Source organism: Mizuhopecten yessoensis, unplaced genomic scaffold (genome assembly GCF_002113885.1).
Source record: "Mizuhopecten yessoensis strain PY_sf001 unplaced genomic scaffold, ASM211388v2 scaffold715965, whole genome shotgun sequence".
In the NCBI taxonomy this organism is placed as follows: Eukaryota; Metazoa; Mollusca; class Bivalvia; order Pectinida; family Pectinidae; genus Mizuhopecten; species Mizuhopecten yessoensis.
In genome coordinates this window covers 19,270-44,165 of record NW_018479880.1, presented here as the reverse complement: position 1 = coordinate 44,165, position 24,896 = coordinate 19,270, and the positions used below count along the sequence as shown (strand labels likewise).

The 24,896-nt window shown below is 35.4% G+C and overlaps 2 protein-coding genes across 17 annotated transcripts in view; one reads left to right on the top strand and one right to left on the bottom strand.

The window, feature by feature from the left end:
• LOC110441448 (E3 SUMO-protein ligase PIAS2-like) overlaps positions 1–18,395 on the bottom strand; it is a 38,224-nt gene extending 19,829 nt beyond the window's left edge. For 3 of the 16 annotated variants that reach the window (XM_021484595.1, XM_021484596.1, XM_021484580.1), the window contains exons 1-12: positions 18,336–18,395; positions 14,155–14,315; positions 13,530–13,591; positions 10,522–10,557; positions 10,146–10,196; positions 8,543–8,569; positions 7,936–8,079; positions 4,031–4,115; positions 3,129–3,179; positions 2,610–2,700; positions 2,008–2,142; positions 677–782 (exon numbers count right to left, since the gene is read on the bottom strand). In XM_021484595.1, the coding sequence (XP_021340270.1) occupies positions 677–782; positions 2,008–2,142; positions 2,610–2,700; positions 3,129–3,179; positions 4,031–4,115; positions 7,936–8,079; positions 8,543–8,569; positions 10,146–10,196; positions 10,522–10,557; positions 13,530–13,591; positions 14,155–14,315; positions 18,336–18,359 (973 nt within the window). In that variant the 5' untranslated portion in view covers positions 18,360–18,395. The remainder of the gene's footprint in view (positions 1–676; positions 783–2,007; positions 2,143–2,609; positions 2,701–3,128; positions 3,180–4,030; positions 4,116–7,935; positions 8,080–8,542; positions 8,570–10,145; positions 10,197–10,521; positions 10,558–13,529; positions 13,592–14,154; positions 14,316–18,335) is intronic. The other 13 variants (XM_021484581.1, XM_021484582.1, XM_021484583.1 and 10 more) reach the window with 13 other exon arrangements.
• The window catches only part of LOC110441450 (NADH-quinone oxidoreductase subunit B 2-like), a 9,161-nt gene continuing 2,624 nt past the window's right edge, over positions 18,360–24,896 (top strand). Inside the window, exons 1-4 of the mRNA XM_021484597.1 lie at positions 18,360–18,435; positions 20,083–20,206; positions 21,644–21,824; positions 23,661–23,840. Of these exons, the coding sequence (XP_021340272.1) occupies positions 18,372–18,435; positions 20,083–20,206; positions 21,644–21,824; positions 23,661–23,840 (549 nt within the window). The 5' untranslated portion in view covers positions 18,360–18,371. The remainder of the gene's footprint in view (positions 18,436–20,082; positions 20,207–21,643; positions 21,825–23,660; positions 23,841–24,896) is intronic.

The window sequence follows — 24,896 nt, the reverse complement described above, 5'->3', positions numbered from 1 at the left end:
TCAATAGCAAAAAAAATTACTAAATTTTACCTTGAACTTTGACCAAGTGACCTTGACCTTAGGTCAATTGACTCTTTGTTAAATTCCGACCAACTTTGCTTCATAAAGTCATAACAAAATGTTCATCAGGGAAAAGATACAAAATTTGACCTTGGCCTTTGACCCAGTGACCTTGACCTTTGGCCAATTGACTCCTTGTTTAATTCTGAGCAACATTGCTTCAAAGTGTCATACCAAAATGTTCACCAGTGAAAAGATACATAATTTAACCTTGACCTTTGACCCAATGTCCTTGACAATTGTTCAGGTTGACCCCTTGTTTAATTCTGATCAACATTGCTTCAAAGTGTCATACCAAAATGTTGACCAGTGAAAATATGCAAAATTTGACCTTGACCTTTGAACCTAAAGACGTTGACCTTTGACCCTGACTTTTTACCCCAATGTGTATTTTCGTGAACTGAACATCTTGACCAAGTTTCATGTACATCGGTCAATAAATACCAAAGTTATCAGCCAGGAACAAAATTTGTGGACGGACAGAGACAGACAGACAGACAGAGAGAGTGATTACTATAGGGCAGCCGTATCTCTGAAAAGGGGCCCTAATGATAGATAATGGGATACAAACACAGTTTAGACAAACGATAGATTGAAGGATACAAGCATTTCTTACTTAAAGCTCTCGTGTGATCAGCATGCCGACTCCCAAACTGTTTCAGTCGCTGTAGTAATGTGTCAGAGGATAGCCGCTTCACCAAATATATTGCAACACAGTAGCCCTGAATCACAAGCAAGGTGGTCAGTAACACAGAGAGCAGTCATCAGACTGGTTATAAATGTCAAAACTCATTGCCTATTCCAAAGAAATGAACAAACACCGCCTGAGGGTGCCAGTCTTGTTTAGGTTGTAATAAACTGTCTAACATACAGAAACATCACATATTCTACATGTGGTCATTATTCTACTGAAATGAATAAGAATACAGGGTTATATTCCTTAGAATTTTGGGAATTACCACCAAGTTTGACAAAATTGACTGTTTTTCTTTTTCTCTTCATTCCTTTTAAAAGAATGTAGACTAAGTTAATCAGTTATCTATAAAGAAAATTAGGAGGAGAAAATATTTCCTGTTAGAAGCAAAAACTTAAAACTTAAAAATAAATCTTGACCTAGGAAAAAATCTCTCTCTGATTCAGTGGGAATGGCACTACATTTCAGCCCCAAATGGAAAGGTAGCTTAAACCCTAGAATGACAAATAAACATTTATCCGAGATGATCAAATGGAAAAAGAAAGGTCTTCTATATGGTAATACCGGTTCCTTTAGATCAATTTTCATCTATGTATCTTTTATAAATTAACAGGAATGACCTAAACAAAATGTAATTGAAAATGTTCTTTATTTTACTGGTGACGTGATTACAGTACACTGCACACCTACTGTGGGCGTTACAGGTACACTTCTAGTTTTATCAAAATATATTTAATGGTGTAACAGATACAGCTTGAGTAACAAGAAATAAGAACCAGAAGAACGGTACTTATACAAAATATCTCCATACTCTTGAAAGGTGGCATAAAAAGATACTGAAATTTACCTAATTTAGGTTAAGATCTCGCCAAATTTTTTGAACTATCAGAACCCACTTTGGTTATTCACCGTTTTACATGTTTGTAATGGCAAATGATATGCAGGGAATCCAATTTCAAGTTAATTATTGTACATGTACTTATATATTCTACGATAAAACATTTACCAATCCCACAGAACCTGAAAATTAGTTTGCTATACTCATAACTTCTCATCATTAAGAGACATTCCCTTCCCAGGGGACAAAAATAGACTTTGTTATAAGTGTATCAAAGTTTTATATCATGAACAAACAATGTACGTACCAAACATTTGATTAGCGGGTTTGTAGCATTCAAAGCATGTTCCAGGAGTTTTCATTCAGATGGGAGAAAAAACCTGACAGCATGATATTACAAAGGCCAGGTACTTACCCTGTTAAAGTCGGTGGCCCATGATATTTCCACCTGGTTTGCCATAGTTGGAGAGAGTCGACACTGTGGTGTGATATCCACAGGCCTACCCGGCCTCTTGGGCTCTACACCAGGTTTGGTGGTTGGAATGGGATTCTGCAATATGCCATAGAGGTATTTACATATTTATTTATTTTTCAAAATCAAGCTTTTTTTAGATTATTTATTAGACAACAGAAATTATTGTAACACACTGTAACAACATCTATTTTTCTGTAATTATTTAACAGTCAAAATATCTTCACTGTATCATGACTTGACAGCTTAGAAGAGAGTGAAGTCTATCAAAGTAAAGTGCAACCTGTTGGAACTGAAACCTTTATAACTCAGAAACCTCCGCAATGTAGATAACTAGCAAGACTCTCCAATCAAATCAGGGTTTCCTCATCTTCGCTAGCCAAGTGTTCTTCTCTTCGTATAGACGTATACGAAGCAAACACTTGGCTAGCGAAGATGGGGTTTAATTTCCTGTATTATGATGATCAGTTTACTCTGGTATACCAATTTCAGTATTATATATATGTTGTTTCATTCCATTTGATGCTGTTTAGGGTTACACTTACCGGCAATGGTGCCATTTTACCGTTAATTCGCACACAAATGTTGGGTGGGAAGTTATCGTCCTGTTCACAGGTTGTTTCTAAAAGACTAAACCTACAATGAAAATACAAATATATTTTAGTCAAAATTTTCAAAGAAAGTAAAAAATATAATACTACAGAAGAAGCTTAAGACCAATATTACGATTGTTACAAAATATAATATTGACAAAATAATTCAATGAAACGCCTACACAATGGTTAAAAAAGACAATCTTTTCTTCAATTGTAAACTTTTTCCAATAACCTTTTTTGCAATAATACGTATCTTTCATAATTAACATTAAGTTTTTTAAATCTCTTTTGATTATTTATAAGCATAAATTTTGTGTGGGCCTATCCCAGATATATTTATAAGTGTTCTCCAGTGAAACTTATTTGTTTACCTGAACTGTATTTATGTATCACCAGAGTTAAATTTGTGTGTTCTTATAATTACCCAATATGTATTTTTATGTATTGACCAGAGTTGTGTTTACTCACCTGAGTTGTATTTGTGTTATAAATTCATATTTAGCACCTGGTCTGAAATCCCTGAAATTAAAAAGAAATGTTGCATCTGAGTTTTGCCAGGTAAGCCAAATCATTAGTATATGGGATACACATCAATCAAACATAAAGTATACTATGACACTTTCACGATGCTAAATTTTCGTTTTTTGAGTCTGGTTCTATAACTTCACTCACCATATGTTAAATTCACCTTTGTATACTTTATATAATACCAATACAAGGGCAAATTCCTGCTAATTTAAACCATGGTGGCTACCTTAAATTTCTTATTGCCCAAAAGAATTGAAATTATGCTTCGTGAGAGAAGTACATGTAAGAGGAATAACCATATGTATTCAAAACCATAAGAGTGTTATTCATATCATAAGCAACCACTGGCCTAATGGAAACAGGTCAAAGTGTTTTTTGCCCATTTCCTCTATATGGCACAGTTTCCAGTATTCAAGAAGAGCCACACTGTCATTTTACAAAAAATAAAGAATATCAGGGATACCCCATGCTCAACAAGATTAAATTTCAATCCCACAAACTTCAATAGTCTTTTCAAGGTCTAACACATGCAGTAAACCTACGGAGTCCCAAAACTCTGTCCTAAAATGATCAATAACCTTTATTCACAAAATATTGTACAGAATATGATTTTCTTGGTTGAGGAATTCTCCATAATCGGGCCAAGTGAGCTAATAAATGAGATTCAAACCCTTTCATCTAAATTGAAGTAGTCTTTTAAATGATTTAACACCTCCAAACCTTAACCCCAACCTTTCTCCTATTGAATGAATTCAGCTCATCAGGCCAGGTGAGCTAAAAATTTGGCAATTTTTTCTTTTGCATTATTACATGACAACATAAACTTGTTGATGCAGACATACCTGGACATGGCTATATCTTGTGCCTGCTGTGGTGTTAAATGAAAATTGAAATGTGTTTCCTGGAACTTTGATGTCCCTCTTGGCACTGTAAAGAGAAGAAAAACGACACAATTTAAAATCTTTTGACAACTAAGGCGAAAAAAAAAGTATGTCTGTTTAGGGTTCCCGACCGACCCTAGCTTTTAAACCCCAACCCAAAACTTTTTGATGGAAGTTAAAATGCAATTAATTGGGTTGTTCAGAAAACCCAGAGACAGTCCGATAGGTATGGGTTGCCACGCTCCGTCACTCAGCTGAGGACTCTTTGGGGCATCTACTCGGTTTGTTATTTAGACAATCATATCCGTAATGGCAAATTAAAGTCCACCTGTGGTTCATACTTAAAAGTCAAAATCTTGAATTGATTGTGTGTCATTCTATAGACTAATAGGGTGTGGTATTTCATCACAGGTCATTATCATGAAATTGTCGGTCAGACCCATGAAAGGCGATGTGTTAGCAAATGAGCTCAGAATTATGCTCGCTCCTATCCTGAGGTCAGTCACAAGCTCACCACATGTAAACATTGTGACATGTCCCCAGGAACAACAGCCCACATCTCTGGCTGTTTTCAGGACCCCTGCACTTTCATCACAGCTAAACCCTCAGTCTGGAATTATTTTTACTAATTAAAAGTAACGAAAAAGTCCTTAGTGTACCAACCATTATGGGCAATGTGATATTCTGAGGCTGTTTTCCCAATTATCATCCTGTGATTAAGATGCACAAATGTAGATAAAGGAATCGCTATGATACCTGCCCAAGTGGACTGCTCATTGGGATGTACTCATATTAATTCTTTGACAGTGTAAGCACATTATCTGATTTTCAGAAAAAAGATTCAGTTTTAAGTTTAAGGGTACTGCAACAAAGGGGTTAGGACTTATTCGTGCACCCTTAGATTAGCAGAATCGCTGTGTGCACCCTTAGATTAGCAGAATCGCTGTAACTAAATTCATGCATTGCACAAATATCATTTTCTACAATATACTTTAACACATACTGGGTACATCTGTACAGCTGCTAACAGCAGGTGTGTGGAAATAAAGCCTATAGAAAGGCAAGCCTGGTAAATTGAGTGATTGACTTAGAAAAAATTAAATGTATGCAGGAAAGTTGTTGTCGTTTGCTGTCTTGCATTAAATGATTTGGACAGCCTTTGCTACATCGTCTAATGTAGCTGTAGACATGAATTAGCGGATGAGACGTAGTGCTACATCAGTACACCCACAGTACTTTTGCGTCAATCCATCTTTAATCAAAGCAACAGCTCAGAATTATGCTCGCTCCTATCCTGAGGTCCATCACAAGCTCACCACATGTAAACATTGTGACATGTCCCCAGGAACAACAGCCCACATCTCTGGCTGTTTTCAGGACCCCTGCACTTTCATCACAGCTAAACCCTCAGTCTGGAATTATTTTTACCAATTAAAAGAAACAAAAAAGTCCTTAGAGTACCAACCATTATGGGCAATGTGATATTCTGAAGCTGTTTACCCAATTATCATCCTGTGATTAAGATGCACAAATGTAGATAAAGGAATCGCTATGATACCTGCCCAAGTGGACTGCTCATTGGGATGTACTCATATTAATTCTTTGACAGTGTTAGCACATTATCTGATTTTCAGAAAAGAGATTCAGTTTTAAGTTTAAGGGTACTGTAACAAAGGGGTAAGGACTTATTAGTGCACCCTTAGATTAGCAAAATCGCTGTAACTAAATTCATGCATTGCACAAATATCGTTTTCTGCAATAGACTTTAACACATACAGTGTGTACAGCTGCTAACAGCAGGTTTATGGTAATAAGGCATATAGAAAGGCAAGCCTGGTAAATTGAGTGATTACCTTATAAGAAAATAAATGTATGTGTGCAGGTGAGTTGTCATTGTATTTTGTCCTACACTGAATGGTTTGGACAGCCTTTGCTACATTGTCTAATGTTAGCTGTGGACATGAATTAGCGGATGAGACGTAGTGCTACATCAGTACACCCACAGTACTTTTGCGTCAATCCATCTTTATATCAAAGCAACAGCTCAGAATTATGCTCACTCCTATCCTGAGGCCCATCACAAGCTCACCACATGTAAACATTGTGACATGTCCCCAGGAACAACAGCCCACATCTCTGGCTGTTTTCAGGACCCCTGCACTTTCATCACAGCTTAAACTTCAGTCTGGAACTATTTTTACCAATTTAACGCCACAAAATTATACCTAGAATACCAATCATTATGTGCAATGTGATATTCTAAAGGTAGCTTCCTAATTATCATGTGAAGAAAGATGTACAAATACAGACAAAGAAATTACTATGATACCTGCCCAATTCCTGTGGATGTACTTATATTAATTCTTTGACAGTGTAAGTACATTATCTGATATTCAGCAAAAACGATTCAGTTTTAAGTTTAAGGGTACTGTAACAAAGGGGTTAGGACTTATTAGTGCACCCTTAGATTAGCAGAATCGCTGGACCTTAATTCATGTATTAGTGCAAATATCGTTTTCTGCAATAGACTTTAACACATACAGTGTGTACAGCTGCTAACAGCAGGTGTATGGTAATAAGGCATATAGAAAGGCAAGCCTGGTAAATTGAGTGATTACCTCATAAGAAAATTAATGTTTGTGTGCAGGTGAGTTGTCATTGTATTTTGTCCTACACTGAATGGTTTGGACAGCCTTTGCTACATTGTCTAATGTTAGCTGTGGACATGAATCAGCGGATGAGACGTAGTGCTACATCAGTACACCCACAGTACTTTAGCATCAATCCATCTTTCATCAAAGCAACAGCTCAGAATCATGCTCGCTCCTATCCTGAGGTCCATCACAAGCTCACCACATGTAAACATTGTGACATGTCCCCAGGAACAACAGCCCACATCTCTGGCTGTTTTCAGGACCCCTGCACTTTCATCACAGCTAAACCCTCAGTCTGGAATTATTTTAACCAATTAAAAGTAACAAAAAAGTCCTTAGTGTACCAACCATTATGGGCAATGTGATATTCTGAGGCTGTTTTCACAATAATCATCCTGTGATTAAGATGCACAAATGTAGATAAAGGAATCGCTATGATACCTGCCCAAGTGGACTGCTCAATGGGATGTACTCATGTTAATTCTTTGACAGTGTAAGTACATTGTCTGATTTTCAGAAAAGTGATTCAGTTTTAAGTTTAAGGGTACTGTAACAAAGGGGTAAGGACTTATTAGTGCACCCTTAGATTAGCAAAATCGCTGTAACTAAATTCATGCATTGCACAAATATCATTTTCTACAATATACTTTAACATATCCAGTGTGTACAGCTGCTAACAGCAGGTGTATGGTAATAAGGCATATAGAAAGGCAAGCCTGGTAAATTGAGTGATTACCTTATAAGAAAATAAATGTATGTGTGCAGGTGAGTTGTCATTGTATTTTGTCCTACACTGAATGGTTTGGACAGCCTTTGCTACATTGTCTAATGTTAGCTGTGGACATGAATTAGCGGATCAGATATAGCACAAATACTGCTAAAATTATAACACTCACAGTACTTTTGCGTCAATCCATCTTTATATTAAAGCAACAGCTCAGAATTATGCTCGCTCCTATCCTGAGGTCTGTCACAAGCTCACCACATGTAAACATTGTGACATGTCCCCAGGAACAACAGCCCACATCTCTGGCTGTTTTCAGGACCCCTGCACTTTCATCACAGCTAGACACATCAGGTAAACCCAGTTAAACACTGACCATACATTAAGTAAAAACTTGCTTGGATTTGTCAGCTGAACTCATATAGCATTATACCTGATCTACTGACAGCTGTTTATTATCATTAAACTATAGTACTATTAGGTCGTACCAAGACTTGTGGGCTTCATGAGTTCTGTAATACAGTCGTAAAAGGGGAGATGTTTTAGGCGCACATCTGGGTGTACTGGAATCCCCATTGTGCTAGGCGGCTCCACCATGCGCTGTGCCGTCGAGTAGTCCATCGGCCGAGAACCTACAGCATAGAAAATATTTCTACATCAATATTACACAAGCAAAATCGAACACTCCCTAGATGTCATTATTGTATAAAATATTTTAAACTGTTCTTCAGAAATTGCGAATGTGTGGCTGATAGCTAAAACATGACCAAAGTCAAGTACTTGTATAACAGTATCATGTCCAACTATTAATAAATTAATAGCCACTTGTATAGATATTGTTTACTGCTATTTATAAGCATGCCAAGAAAAACAGCAAATAACAAAGACTCCCAAATTAATAAAAGGTTTACACACAAATTAGAAATGAATTGAACATTTATATCTATACATTTTATAAACAGTTACATCAGTATGGTAACACTACTTATGTTACAAGCCAACTTTAGATGACGAGACTTGTTGTTTGCTGTGTTTGAAGACAAGTAGTCTACTCCCTGCTATAACACAGGATATTGCATCAGTCAAAGTAATCACCTCTGTATCTTGGACCTTCTGATTTGACTGCAAATAAAAGAAAATCACTGAACCATACAGACGGTACCCAAAGATACTTTACACATAATCCTTACACTATAAGCTACAGTGCTCTCACCCCATTGGGGAAAAATTACTGGGCGGTACCAGTGGCCACAAAATCAGGCTCTTTATTTTTAATCTGTTTTAAACTTTTCATAATAGCTACATCATTGGAACAAATAAGGCATAGCAGCATGAATCAGGTCTTATATGATTCAAGAATGAGGAGAGAGCACTGCAGAGAGAATGTAGTCCAAGCTACAATGGGTCAATGGCTAAAGTCTGTGCGATCAGATCAGGTGGTCCACATGCAGTGTACCTATACAGCTATCAGTCAAATATGTACAAATACAAATACAGATACTCAATGTGATCATATTCCCAAATTAATTGAGCATATATAGTGGGAGGCCATAATAACAGCCCCATTATAAAACTAAAGTTTCCTTTTTGTGTATTTAACTGCTTGCTGATTTAATAGGTACAGAACAAATAAAACAAGTTAGTTATTATAACATGACAATGGATGTGGTCAAGAACTTTAATTTTTACCCATATAATAAAATTCTGATGTCAAACAATTTATGTTTAGCTAAGACACTACCCATTGAGGATTTTTTACCCCCTGTTACGTCATCTTAAAGTCGGATAAAGAAATGTAATGCATTCAATTTCAAATTCATGACAAGAAAACATTTTCCCATTTTACTGTCCAGCCAGCAGCAATAAATCTCAAAAGGACCACAATTTCAATTCCAAACAGAGAAGCTAACCCACACATCACTTGGGAATTAACAGGAACATTTAGATAAAACATGGTTTTGTCAAATATAATATTTTCTATAGAGTATTCCATAAAACTATTCGCTGGTCAACCAAGGATATTGATTTGAGAATCCACACAATCCCACTATCAGTATATTATAAATCAGCTGGTCTTCATAAACAGCTGATGATCCGTGTGTGCATGATAAACAAGTCAAGGATAAAACATGCCAAACAAACAAAACAACTATTACTGAAGTTAGATACGAACAATGTTACGTTTAAATGCCCAATCTGGATTACGTATATTGTTAACATTTATACAAATGATCAGCCACATCATTCAAATTAGCGGTTTAGTGTTGCAGTTATATGCAAAGCAAAAAGTAGCCAAAAGCAGAAGAAAAAGCCTTTTCTTCCCATTTTGTTACGAACCAATATATCATAACATCTGGATTTCTGCAACAACCTATTTTATCTGTACCGGCACATAGTTAGATCAAACACTGGTGCAGTCGCATTCTTTTACTTTTTGTTGATCATAAATCATATGATCAACCCTTAACGCCGTTATATTTTGAATGCATTCACATTTTATAGCGTGTAAAGAATATTCATGGTTACAATTTTTAGCAAGATGACTGAGCATTTTGAATTCTTTGAATTTTCTTTTTTCCCCCCACCAGGACAGCAGGTTATTGTGAAGGGACAACTGGGTATGCAGGATTAATCAAAAGATTTCATAACATGGCAACCAAAACAGGTGCAATGAACAAGAACTGTGCCCGTGGTATACCTGGTGATTTTATACTGGGCTTTTCTCTGCAGCTATCTGCTCGGTCAGTGGCTGTTCACACAAAGGCAATGCAAATTTACAACATATACCAAGTAAAGTACATGCAATGTCCGGCCAAGGTCAATGTATATATAATAGTCAATATAATGTTAACATAATGTCCCATCATATCATTATTATACTTCACACCAAATACACTAATGCATGCCTACCTTATTCAGAAGTGCTCATAGCCATCTTCATACGTACTTAGCAGTGATATCATATGTACTTTAAGCTACCCGTTAGAAGCTGAACATTTAACAAAATCAATCCTCATGATTTCTATTTATTTAGGTATAACAGATACCCCAAGATAAGCCCATCAGTTACTTACCACTTGAGCCATGGCCACCGAATATGTTATACCCGCCTAGAAAATACAATAGGTAGCAATGTTTACATACCTAGTAACAACTCATTTACTTCTCAATACTTGGTTCAAATTACCGAGTACTTATGGTTAGTATAATTAGTATGTTACTTAAACTTGCATCCTTAACTTTTAAATTATTCAATTCTTAGCTTGAACTCTGACCATACTTAGAATACAAGAATATAAACTGTATATATAGACATAAATGTGACAAAAAGAATTTTTCATAAGAATTTATCTTTTTCGTTTACATTTCTGTCTGTTTATTTTAGCAAACTACCTTATTTCATAAAATATACAGAACATACATGACTAGAAAAAGTTGACTACTTTCAACCAGTCCTTTTCTAAACAAATGTATATACAGTACATGTATAGGAACGACCATACCAACGCCTACAATGTATATATCTATTCTAGTAAAGTGAAAATAGATTTAGAATGTATCACACTATAGACACATCGTTAATATCAATTACGGAAATGTGAACTTAATACATATACTCAGAGGGAGTAGGAGAGGAAGACATGAGTATACAGGGTTGTTTATGTACCGTTTACACTCTCTTGTACCAGGTATAATACATATACTCAGAGGGAGTAGGAGAGGAAGACATGAGTATACAGGGTTGTTTATGTACCGTTTACACTCTCTTGTACCAGGTATAATACACATACTCAGAGGGAGTAGGAGAGGGAGACATGAGTATACAGGGTTGTTTATGTACCGTTTACACTCTCTTGTACCAGGTATAATACACATACTCAGAGGGAGTAGGAGAGGGAGACATGAGTATACAGGGTTGTTTATGTACCGTTTACACTCTCTTGTACCAGGTATAATACACATACTCAGAGGGATTAGGAGAGGGAGACAATGTTCAATTACACAATGTATCTATGGAGTAGGTCTTTTTTATAATATTCTTTTATGTTAAGGATAACACTATACACTGCTGTATGTTTTGTATAAATTGTTTTAATACTTCAAAAGTTTTATTTTACAAAAAATTCAAAAAAAATCCTAGCTTTTCATTTTGTTAAATGTAAAATTTCCTTTCCAAACTTTCCATTTTGTTTGAACTTCATCTAACAATAACAAGAGTACCGCGGGGCGGGACAATATACGCCCGTTGAATGCCATATAGGGTTATATACCTTCTTACATTGAAATAAGATCTGCATCATTCTAAGAGTGGTTAGCTGACATGCTATAAAACATGTAGGAGAATATCTCCGGACAAAAAATCAAATACTGAAATAAACAAAGGGCAATAACTTTTGCAAAAATTATCAAATCAAAATTCTTTTCCAGGAAACACAACAACATATCATGATTATTTAGCCTACTAAGTTTCAAAGAAATCCATCAAAAAATGTAGGAGGAGATTGCCGGACAAACAAAAGTTTACCCCAGACGGACGGAAAACGCTATACCATAATACTCCTGTCAAATTTGACGGACATATAAAAATGGAAGCAATGAGAACGGAAATACAAACACAGTTGTTCAACATATAGATAACTTGACATGTGTATTTGTCAAACAATCAAATCAATTATTTATCAAATTTATCCCACGGCCTATCAAGCGCTACCCCAGAATTGTTTGAGACTGTAAACTTAGTTCACATTTGCCCAAATATTAAGAAGGGTATTCATGTTGGAGAGCTATAGATTATTGCTACTATAGTCAAATGTACCATTCTCAATCACATTCCTCTATTACGGGGGTACTTTCACCTACTTCTATCAAAACTTTGCCGATATGTATACATGAACATATAACATCAGGCTTTTAAACAATCACCGACTGCTACTTTTAGAATGATACATTGTGCAATTCAAATAATAGATCTTATAAGCATCAAGAAAAGATACTAGGAAAAACAAGAGCTTCCAAGCAGCCACATAGTTAAATGCAAGTAAATTTAAAGCAGCAAATCAACACCACTACATAAAGCCACAGATGAATCAACACTACAACAACAACACTGCACACGTATGGCTGCAACTAGATTAAGATATAATGGATGGTATTATCTTAAATGGCCCTAAAGAAAGTGGGTTTTTTTTAAATTCTTTAACTTTAACTTAATTTTAAATCAATTTTGGGAAAATTTAAGTTTAAGTAAATAACCTTTGCTTAACAGAATCTAAAATGCAGCTCATCAAACTCCTAGTCCTTGAGGCTTCACTACTGAACCGAACTTGTGGATATAAAAAACTAGCAAGGGCCAGCACTGCTCCTCTGTTTATAGTGGTGCAATACCAATTTAAGTATACGTATGACACTTGGCTATCCCCAGAGGTACTCACATACACAATTTGGCATTTATATGTGACAGAGTAAATGAGATATGCCATGAGTGATAGGATGTGGTGAACAAAGGGCAGTAACTCTGTTTCTTGAGGGGCACTAAACCTTATTTCAGTATGCCACACTCTGCTATATCCTAAAAGGTAAACTCACATGTATACATAATTTGGCATTTTATTTGACTGATTAAATGAGACATGCAATTGACAAAGTAAAGCAACAGAATTACTGACTGATTGAGGGCGAAGTGCAATCTTGTTGTTCTGTAAACTTACTATCTTGTAGTACTTGTGGAGGTTATAACAAAATGGGCTACCATATCATATTGAAACATTTATTTGCTGTATTTTTTACTACACCGTCATGAAGAGTTGCATTCTGTTATTTAAGTTCATTTTGAGTTTATATAACTTAAATCAATGTATCTTAGACTAATAATAAATGTCATGCATATATATTTCACTGTAAAACTGGGTACTACTTGCATATCTGCTTCATTTGATAGTGCTATTTTAACAATCAACTAATCGATAGTAAATGATAGTAAGCTGTAGTGAAGACATATATATACATGTGTTATATAAAACAAGGATAAGCAAGGCTTGGCTGATTATATTCAGATAAAGCTATTTCTACAGACAACTCTTACCTGGTAACCCTTCATCCTCATTTCGTCCTGGAACTTTCCGTCTGCTTGAAGAAAAAATTTGACTGCATGCAATGAATAAAGTAGTCTGTCCAGACCTTACTATTAAGTTTTGTAAAAATCTAGCTATATAAATAAGAATTCATTAAATGTCATTTGATTATAAAATATTGCCTTTTCTTCAAAACTGTACAATAAAGTCATTAATCAAACTAATTTTTTTTTAAATGCTAGACTTAAGATTTATAATTTTAACATTTGGCATTCTAAATTGTCATAATAAGGTTTTAATTATGTATACACTACTTTACTTAAGATTAATTTGCACATAAATACATACCATGTATACATGAAAAGATTTGAAACCTTTTGTATAGTTTCTCAATTCATGCTTAGAATATTCAAACTGGACTAAAGGATAGGTACCAAATCCACATTGATGGAAAAGATTACTGAAGAAACTACCTGTTTTCAATAATGATCTTTCTTAAAGACCTTTATGAATTTTCATTCCAGTTCATCAGTGACTCACAGATCTAGATATCTTTTAAACTGATATATAACGGGATTGAAAGCCTACCAAACATGATTCAACAAGATAATTTATCTTAAAAATAAATTCACTTACTTGTACAATTCTCGTATTTTGATCTGTATGGGGACTGAAGCTCCTTTTTGAACCAATTGTATTGCTCGTTGCAGCAATTCTTGCTTGCGACCTGTTTTATTTCTACCTGCATATCCGAGTAAAACTTGTAGCTCAGACACCCTGAAGCTCATGACCATATGCTGTAAAAGAAAAATATTGACTTCACAACAATGATATAAAGTCTTAATTTATGCATTTACAATAACCATTGATCAATGTTAGTTGTTATTCTTAAAATCAAAATATGAGAAATACTGACGAAAGTAATACATACATGTATGAACATGTTTTTCTAGAGATTTTCAGTCTGTTTTTTATGAAAAAGCGGAATATAACTGTTAGTGAACCAACACAATATTCTGGCACAGAGATCCAACGTCCTCTGGGCACTGGTCTATATGGTCAATCTGCTACAGGAATCAGAGGTGGATATCACAAGGATAATTAAACAGAGCTCCATCCAAGCGTAATAAATTCAGAAATGTAAATGAAGGAGCATCAACACTCAGGATTCTGTTACAGTAGACGTCCACCGTTACGGAATCCTCTCAGGATTCTGTTACAGTAGACGTCCACCGTTACGGAATCCTCTCAGGATTCTGTTACAGTAGACGTCCACCGTTATGGAATCCTCTCAGGATTCTGTTACAGTAGACGTCCACCGTTATGGAATCATCTCAGGATTCTGTTACAGTAGACGCCCACCGTTATGGAATCCTCTCAGGATTCTATTACAGTAGAAGTCCACAGTTATGGAATCCTCTCAGGATTCTGTTACAGTAGACGTCCACCATTATGGAATCCTCTCAGGATTCTGTTACAGTAGACGTCCACCGTTATGGAATCCTCTCAGGATTCTGTTACAGTAGACGTCCACCGTTATGGAATCCTCTCAGGATTCTGTTACAGTAGACGTCCACCGTTATGGAATCCTCTCAGGATTCTGTTACAGTAGACGTCCACCGTTATGGAATCCTCTCAGGATTCTGTTACAGTAGACGTCCACCGTTATGGAATCCTCTCAGGATTCTGTTACAGTAGACGTCCACCGTTATGGAATCCTCTCAGGATTCTGTTACAGTAGACGTCCACCGTTATGGAATCCTCTCAGGATTCTGTTACAGTAGACGTCCACCGTTATGGAATCCTCTCAGGATTCTGTTACAGTAGACGTCCACCGTTATGGAATCCTCTCAGGATTCTGTTACAGTAGACGTCCACCGTTATGGAATCCTCTCAGGATTCTGTTACAGTAGACGTCCACCGTTATGGAATCCTCTCAGGATTCTGTTACAGTAGACGTCCACCGTTATGGAATCCTCTCAGGATTCTGTTACAGTAGACGTCCACCGTTATGGAATCCTCTCAGGATTCTGTTACAGTAGACGTCCACCGTTATGGAATCCTCTCAGGATTCTGTTACAGTAGACGTCCACCGTTATGGAATCCTCTCAGGATTCTGTTACAGTAGACGTCCACCGTTATGGAATCCTCTCAGGATTCTGTTACAGTAGACGTCCACCGTTATGGAATCCTCTCAGGATTCTGTTACAGTAGACGTCCACCGTTATGGAATCCTCTCAGGATTCTGTTACAGTAGACGTCCACCGTTATGGAATCCTCTCAGGATTCTGTTACAGTAGACGTCCACCGTTATGGAATCCTCTCAGGATTCTGTTACAGTAGACGTCCACCGTTATGGAATCCTCTCAGGATTCTGTTACAGTAGACGTCCACCGTTATGGAATCCTCTCAGGATTCTGTTACAGTAGAAGTCCACCGTTATGGAATCCTCTCAGGATTCTGTTACAGTAGACGTCCACCGTTACGGAATCCTCTCAGGATTCTGTTACAGTAGAAGTCCACCGTTATGGAATCCTCTCAGGATTCTGTTACAGTAGACGTCCATCGTTATGGAATCCTTTCAGGATTCTGTTACAGTAGAAGTCCACTGTTACAGAATCCTGGCTGTTAATGCTCCTTCGTTTACCTTACTCTCTGTCTTTAGTATACTGTATTATCTGTATATATTTACTTTTTGCACAAAATTAGAATAAAAGGTATCCTGATAATTTTTTAGAACAATAGTCACATCATTTGGTGGTCATTTGGTATCATATACTTTCTGTGCAAAGGTATTAAATCAAAAGCAAGCCTGGATGGTAGAGTTGGGAATTTTGGAAAAGATTGAAGAAATTTCACACCTGACATTCTCAAAAGGGAACTTGACTGATAATTCAGGTTCTCCTCTTGTTGGACACACAGCTTGGAACTACAGTATTTTGTAATATATCCTTATGATAGCAACCAGATTATTGGTGTTCATTGTATTACACATGTCCCTATATAGCTATCATGTAAAATGTATATCTGTAACATGGTCAAATATGGACAGAAATAAACCCATCACAAACACAACATATTATCTTCAGATATGTTAACTGATTTTCACATGGATCTTCACTTCATGAAAGATGAAACCAAGTGCCTCAGTTCAGCTGCAGCAACTCACAACATAATAAAACTGTTACAACCACACAAACCAATTTAACAATTTACAAAATGCATATGAGATGCAATCTTTCCAGTCATATTATATATATATATATATATATACAAAACCCGTTGTCATTAAAGAGTAAAATTGATAGGTTTAAACCGTTTTGAGTTTGGTTTTCTACAGCCTTTCATTTAAAAGAACTTCAAATATTAAAACAGACAAATACTTTATTTGTCACAAACAGTTAAGAGATTACGCAAGTCAATTTAAATCATAAGATACTTGATGAACTTTGTCCACATTGAATCAGGTCTTAAAATAATATGTTTCCTATTCCCCTTCCTACCTGGTAAGAAACTCCCTACTGTAACAAAATCAAAGAAATTAGATTTGATTAAACTCAATACCTTCAGAAGTATCTATTAATTCAGATTCGTGTAAGTTAAGTGCATTTAAGTGCAAGTAATTTTACAATATATATATCTTCTTCTTCTTCCATTACAAGGATCAAAACTCCAAGGTTCAAGTGCAATTGACCTAGGAGGTGGCATTTCAAAGAAATTTTTTTGGTAATTTTTAGGTATTATATTAAAACTATGTACATATAACGAGGATGAAAAATTAGTAAAGAGACTGGTTGGTGGTAACCTTCAAGTGAAGATTTGTAATTCCTCACTAAGGGCCAGTGATATGTTGGTAATAATAGTTCTTGGCGGAAAAAAGATATACATATATTGGAAAAAAAATATGATGGTCCAATATTGAGACTATGAGTCTCCCTTCTAAAAAGAGTTGGCAGGTATAAGAACAAACATGTACAAGCTTCATTTTTGTTTGCCTCTGTGAAAAAAATCAAGATGGCCAACATGTCATACCGATTGCCACTCAACCTTAAAGATTATTTTGTGAAAGGTAAATGCTTAAAAATAACAAGTAACTATCTACACCAATTAATACGGAATTGTGAATATATATTTATGAACATATTTATACAAAAAGCACCAATAATGCTAGATAAGATTCAAAAGTAATCACATATTTATAATTATCTGTCCTTGAATTGAACATTTTGACCCTAGTAAAGTTGTTACATGTGAAAGTAACAATTGCCAAAGACATAATAAGATGTTTTGTGATAAACACGTTAATAAAGACCACGTGACATGAAAAAATATGTTACTGCGTCGTTAATATTCTTGCCTCAAGATTATCTACAAAAACAATCACGTTGACCTACTTTCCGTGCACAGTTACGTCCCTTTGGTTATTCTGCGAACAAAAAAAACGCGAGAACTTTTGTCTCCACTTCGATTTTTATAGCGCAATATTATGTACTTTATGGTTATAATAACTTATTCAATCAAGGTTATGCTTATCAAATTTGATAAACACTTTATAAATATGTATATATCTATCTTTTACGATGAAAACTTTTGAAGAGAAGCCGATTTCATCCCGATCCCCGAAATGAGGTCACGGTTCCTCTTAAAAAGAGCCAAATTTCATCGATATTTAATCATCGTTCTACGGCTCCAGTGATAACTATCAGTAATGAAATGAACGAGATGTGTCGGAACCATTTTCTTCTGAGATAATCTCATACTGAAATATTCTTGATAGACATACAAAGCACTCGATTATATTGTAACTGAAGACTTGCCTTGAGCTCCGAGGTGTCCGCCATTGTTGCTTCGTGATGCGCATGCTTAAAAGCAAAATAGCCTCGTTTTCAGTTTGTGTGAAAATGGCGACCAAAACTTGTACGTACTGCACTTGTGTATTACTAATATGACCTTCACGTGTATAATCGCTGAACAATTGATTATTGTTTTTCTGTTGCGTTAGTATGTGATTTTAACATTCCGTGGAAGCGTTTGTTTTACAAGTCGTCATAGTTCTAAGTTGTATTTCTGCTTGGTTTTCACTTTGTTTGCGTAACAAATGAAAGGGGGGGGGGGGGGGTTAAGTTCACATGTGTAAATGTACGTGTGTGCGAACACATATTTCTTGTTACCTAACTTGCTTTTGAATAATTGGTAACAGTTTTAAGAAATACAGCAAACAAACCCGGTCAACAACTGTGACGTACTGCAGTTTTGTCTGTAGATCTTTGTTACTCTGCATAAAGCTTACAATTTTGATAGGTAACGTTAATATGAGTCCGGTTAATGGGTATTTTAACATTGTATGTGTGGTTAACTATTTCAGGCTCAACAAACCCCCTGATAAAGACTATAATACACCCTAAATTCCAACCCCGTCATCATTATATGTCATTTCTCAAAGACCCCAATTATCTTCTTCTTGAACTAATCAATTTTAATTAGATATATTGAGGACGTATCTTCGATACATCGGCTATTAAAATGTTTCACTATATTACTGTTTTGTGCAACGATTTGTGCTAATGCCTTGTCTGTACTATGTGAAAAATTAAAGATTGAACAGAGTAACAGTGATTTAAAGGAAAGATGAAATATCTGATCATTGTCGATCCAGAATCTAGGTAATGCACTACATATTGGTGAAATAAAAACTCTCTTACTTCTTTTAAATGGGCTTACATGGGAGATGCAGGCACTACGTCACATGCAAACTTTTTGATTTCAAAATGAAGCAAAATAGATTGTGTATCCTCTGACTTGAGAGGATGCACGATAGTTCTAGTTCATTGTTTCAAGTGAGTAGTGAGGTCGGGATTTTTTTGTTTCTGTTTTAAATACATACAAATGTAGTTATATTCCGAAACCTCTTGGGACAATGTGTACCCCACAAAGGCATTTGTGTTGTTTTTAGCTGTAGAAGATTGTCTGTTTTGGTTTTGTGTTGTATAGATGTAGAAGATTGCCTGTTTCGGTTTTGTGTTGTATATCTGTAGAAGATTGTCTGTTTTGGTTTTATGCTGTAGAAGATTGTCTATTTTAGTTTTGTGTTGTTAGCTGTAGAGGATTGCCTGTTTTGGTTTTATGCTGTATAGCTGTAGAAGATTGACTGTTTTGGTTTTATGCTGTATATCTGTAGAAGATTTTCTGTTTTGGTTTTGTGCTGTATAGCTGTAGAAGATTGACTGTTTCGGTTTTGGGTTGTATATCTGTAGAGGATTGTCTGTTTTGGGTTTGTGTTGTATAGCTGTAGAAGATTGTCTGTTTTGGTTTTATGCTGTATAGCTGTAGAAGATTGCCTGTTTTAGTTTTGTGTTGTTTAGCTGTAGAAGATTGCCTGTTTTGGTTTTATGCTGTATAGCTGTAGAAGATTGTCTGTTTTGGTTTTATGCTGTAGAAGATTGTCTGTTTTGGTTTTGTGTTGTATAGCTGTAGAAGATTGTCTGTTTTGGTTTTGTGTTGTATATCTGTAGAAGATTGTCTGTTATATACATCCTGTGTATGATAAATGATTGTGTTTTGCAGTGCTATGGTTGCCTGGGAGGTTCCAGACGCTTGGAACCCTTCTGAACCGCACTTGGGCACCAGCAGGTTGTCAGTGCCGTGAACTTATGACTGACAGGAAAGCAAAAGACGTAACGCAGACAAGGTTAGTAATATATTATAACCAGATTGATGAGGTCATTGCCATGTCATTTCTTCCTAATATGGCACATAAATAATTGTTACCGTAAAAACTCATGTAATTTGCACACTTTTTTCTTGAGAAATTTATGCCCAAAGTAGGGGGTGCGCAAAATACATAAGTGTAAGCAATTTCAAGGTTTTTTTCAAGAAAAGAAAAGATCCACGATTCTGGCAGACCGCCGTCTTGGACACAAGAGATTATCTCCCTTGGTACACGGAACTCAATGACGATCAACAAATTTATTTGTGTCGAGTAAATGTTTTATGTAAAATATTGCTAAAATAAAATGATCTATGCCGATATGCGCACACGTGTGTGTTAAGTGTGATCAGATATTTCAAAGGAAACAAACAACAAAAGACACATTTTACACAGTTTCCTCTTGGTTTTAATATCATTGTACCGGTAAACAAGAAATATGAACTCGCTGATAATAAACAAATTACAAAAATCCTAAGAATCCCAAGCAGTTTGTCTTTCATTTTCAGAGATTGATTTTCGGAGCATGAACATCAGGTTTTTTTTTCTAGTTTTTGTTTGGTGCACAAAATGTTTGAGTAGAAGCTTTTTTCAGATTTTCAGCCTCAAAATGTACCTGTGCAAGTTACATAGGTGTGCAAATTACACAGGTTTTTACGGTGCATTTTTTAGGATTGTGTTTTATTCTGGAGTTAAGTTTTCAGTTATTAACCGTTTTCTGCAAGTTGTATGAGATGCTATATAGATGGGAAATTTTAACTGTTAACATATAAAGATGAAATAAGAGAAAATAAATATCATCTGAAACAAAACAAGCTGAAAATATTATATGCTTTAACAAAACGAAATATGTTTGTCTTATTAGCATTTTTTTTTATATATATAAACACTGTAGTACCTATACATTTTATTTGTAAGATTCAAGAATTTGCTGTAACTTTTTTCATTTGAAAACCTTATCCTTTTCCATGATAATCACAAACTTCTAATGTTCAGTCACACCTACGGTAACTGTAGCTGCCTGATGTATACAATATCATCTCTTCCATATCATGGTTGAGAAAAATCATTTGCAGATTTCAAAAAGATATCAAAATGTATATATGTAGTTGTCACCCAGAAATGGACATGAAACTTGAAAGTATAAAAAAAGTAATTTTAATCTTCTGATGATCAAAAGAAGCAAGATTGTTTCTATATATATTCTCATATTTTTTTGGCTTCAAGTCTCCTTAATATTTTTCAAAATCCTTGACAAAATAAGATTTGTTTATTAACTTATAACCAGAACAAGAAATGAGGCTAGAGCACAAAGTCCATACTTGAGCACGAAAACAGTTTCATGAATACGGGCCCAGAACTTTAACCTTTATTTCTTTAAAAAGTCACACCTATTTAATTTTGCTCTGTATTTGACAGTCTGGTTCCCTACAGAGAACAGAGTACTAAAATAGCTACAGCGGGAGAGAGAAATGAAGTAGACCAGAGCACTGGAGGAGGCGTTGTGAAGCGTAAAAAGTACTCGCCCTTCTTAAATACGACTGGCAAGGCAGAGTTTGCTTTGGCACGTATGGATGACCTGGTGAACTGGGGAAGGAAGGTAAGATTTATAAAAGTGCTTCATGTAAGGACAAAAAGAACTTGCCATGTTGAACTTTGGGTCAATTGAAATTCAAAACTAAACAGTATGAAAATATGAAGCCAAACTCTCTCCAATACTGCAAGAGTTAAATGCAAGATAGCAGGCTTCTAGCCCTAACCTTGGTGATATATTGTAGCAGGCATTATTGTGTTGCATGAACATTTGAAAGTGTTACACAGTTACTAAATGAGAATTAATGGGAAAAAATTCATAAAATATCCAGGGGTTATACGCTCACTTTCGCTCTCTACACCCCTGGAATATGCCATAGCAAAATTGAAGGCTCAGTGTGCGCCACCTTGTTGATGGAAGAAGACTAGTTCGTTCCTTTGATGTACATCAAAAGAATCTCGCAGTCACATAACAGTAAAAATTTGACAGGCTTTGAAGTCTGATGTCTCTCCTTTATAATCTTCAAAGGAAAGGTATCTGCCTAGCGATTGGTCAGGTTTTTTTTACCCGAGACCAATCAAACAGCTATCTTCGTGCCTTCAATTTTGCTATGACATATTCCAGGGGTGCAGAGAGCGAAATTGAGCGTAACCCCTGGATATCTAGGATGATTTTCCCCATACATAACCATGTTGCCCCCATACAATCATTCTAGCGGCCATTTTTCTGGAATAATTGTCATGAAACTTCACTGTAGCAGCCATATTTCTAGGCAGAGTTTCATGAAACCTTACATGTATGTTAACTATATAGGAGTCGCACATTAATGGTCAAGAACACTGTTACTAAAGAATTTCACCATCACACTCCTTGTCATCACTATAGCAGCTGTATTTCTCGACAGATTTTTATAAAACTTCATAGGTATGTTTGTCTTGGTGGGACCATCAGTCAAAGGTCAAAGTCATTATAACTTATAATAGAATTTTACTGTTACACTATTTAGTAATAATCCATAGTGCAATATGATACTTTAATATCATTGTGGTGCAGTCCTGGAGTATCTGTTTACAGAGTGTCTGTTTACAGAGAGAGTATCTGTTTACAGAGTGTCTGTTTACAGAGAGAGTATCTGTTTACAGAGTATCTGTTTACAGAGAGAGTATCGGTTTACAGAGTGTCTGTTTACAGAGAGAGTATCTGTTTACAGAGTGTCTGTTTACAGAGAGAGTATTTGTTTACAGAGTATCTGTTTACAGAGTATCTGTTTACAGAGAGAGTATCTGTTTACAGAGTGTCTGTTTACAGAGAGAGGGATCCAGTGATCAGGCATTCAATCCACATTGGAATTTTGTTTGTTTCATATGTCATAGCTATAGACCTAATTTCTAATCATAATCATGTTTTCAAAGGCCCTTTTTCTTTCACTTGTATTGTTTATGCAGGTACATGTATCAAAATCCTCATTAATGTTTCAATTCCATAAATACAGAAGAATATTCTCATTGTGTGTTTGCCTTTTCATATCAAAAGCAAAAAATGTTTTCTAAAACTAGCAAAATACAAACCACACAATGAATACCTGTTGTTGATGAAGTAATTCCGTCCCTAGAGCGTTGAGTGAATTGTCCACTACTTTGTGTACACATGTCAAACAGCGTGGGGGTGTGGTTACACGTGTCAAACAGCGTGGGGGTGTGGTTTGGTGTCACTTGTGATACCTTGATTGATATCATATTGTTTGTTAGTTGTATTTCCAAGAAAAAGATAAAAATAACAAAAACAACCACAAATGAAGAGTATATATGCCTAAATATTCAGATATAATCTAACTTGTGATATTACATTTTTTAATATACAGGTACAGATAAGTATTTTTTAACTGTCTTTAATTAATTCCAGGGTTCCATTTGGCCCATGACATTTGGTCTAGCCTGCTGTGCAGTGGAGATGATGCATTTTGCCGCACCCCGATACGACATGGACAGATTTGGTGTGGTGTTTCGGGCCAGTCCTCGTCAGTCTGACTGCATCATTGTCGCAGGCACACTCACAAACAAGATGGCACCAGCATTGAGAAAGGTAACACAACCATATCAGAATATGCTGAGGAATGGCTCCCGCTATATATAATAGTTACAGTCGGCACTGAATTACTCTCAATAAAATAGTCTAAGGTATTTAACTGGAAACACTGGATATTATTCTTTACTTTGAGTGTGTAGCTACAATTGGAAATTGTCATGGCACTGCATTACCTGCCCTTGACAAGTTCTCTTTTATTCTGGTAATTCTCAGCTTTTATATTATGTTCAAATGACATGCAACAGCACCATATACATTGATATGCTATTTAATAAATAAGGATTAGTTAGCCTGTTTGTTGGTACTTTGCAAAAACTAAAACAAAAATGAAACAAAAAAATCAGTATTTGGTATAATTCTGAAAATTCTAAATACTTGGGTCCCATTTCCAAAATAGTGAGAAAAAGTCCTGTTTGTAGTGTCAATAAATTTATGTAAGTGTAAATACTTGTGTTACATAGTGTCAGTATATTTATGTAAGTGTAAATACTAGTGTTGCATAGTTGTCAGTATATATATAAGTGTAAATATTAGTGTTACATGGTTGTCAGTATATTTATATAAGTGTAAATACTAGTGTTACATAGTGTCAATATATTTTAATTAAGTGTAAATACTAGTGTTGCATAGTTGTCAGTATATATATAAGTGTAAATACTAGTGTTACATAGTGTCAATATATTTAATTAAGTGTAAATACTAGTGTTACATAGTGTCAGTATATTTATATAAGTGTAAATACTAGTGTTACATAGTGTCAATATATTTATATAAGTGTAAATATTAGTGTTACATGGTTGTCAATATATTTATATAAGTCTAAATACTAGTGTTACATAGTGTCAATATATTTATATAAGTCTAAATACTAGTGTTACATAGTGTCAGTATATTTATATAAGTCTAAATACTAGTGTTACATAGTGTCAGTATATTTATATAAGTGTAAATACTAGTGTTACATAGTTGTCAATATATTTATATAAGTGTAAATATTAGTGTTACATGGTTGTCAGTATATTTATATAAGTGTAAATACTAGTGTTACATAGT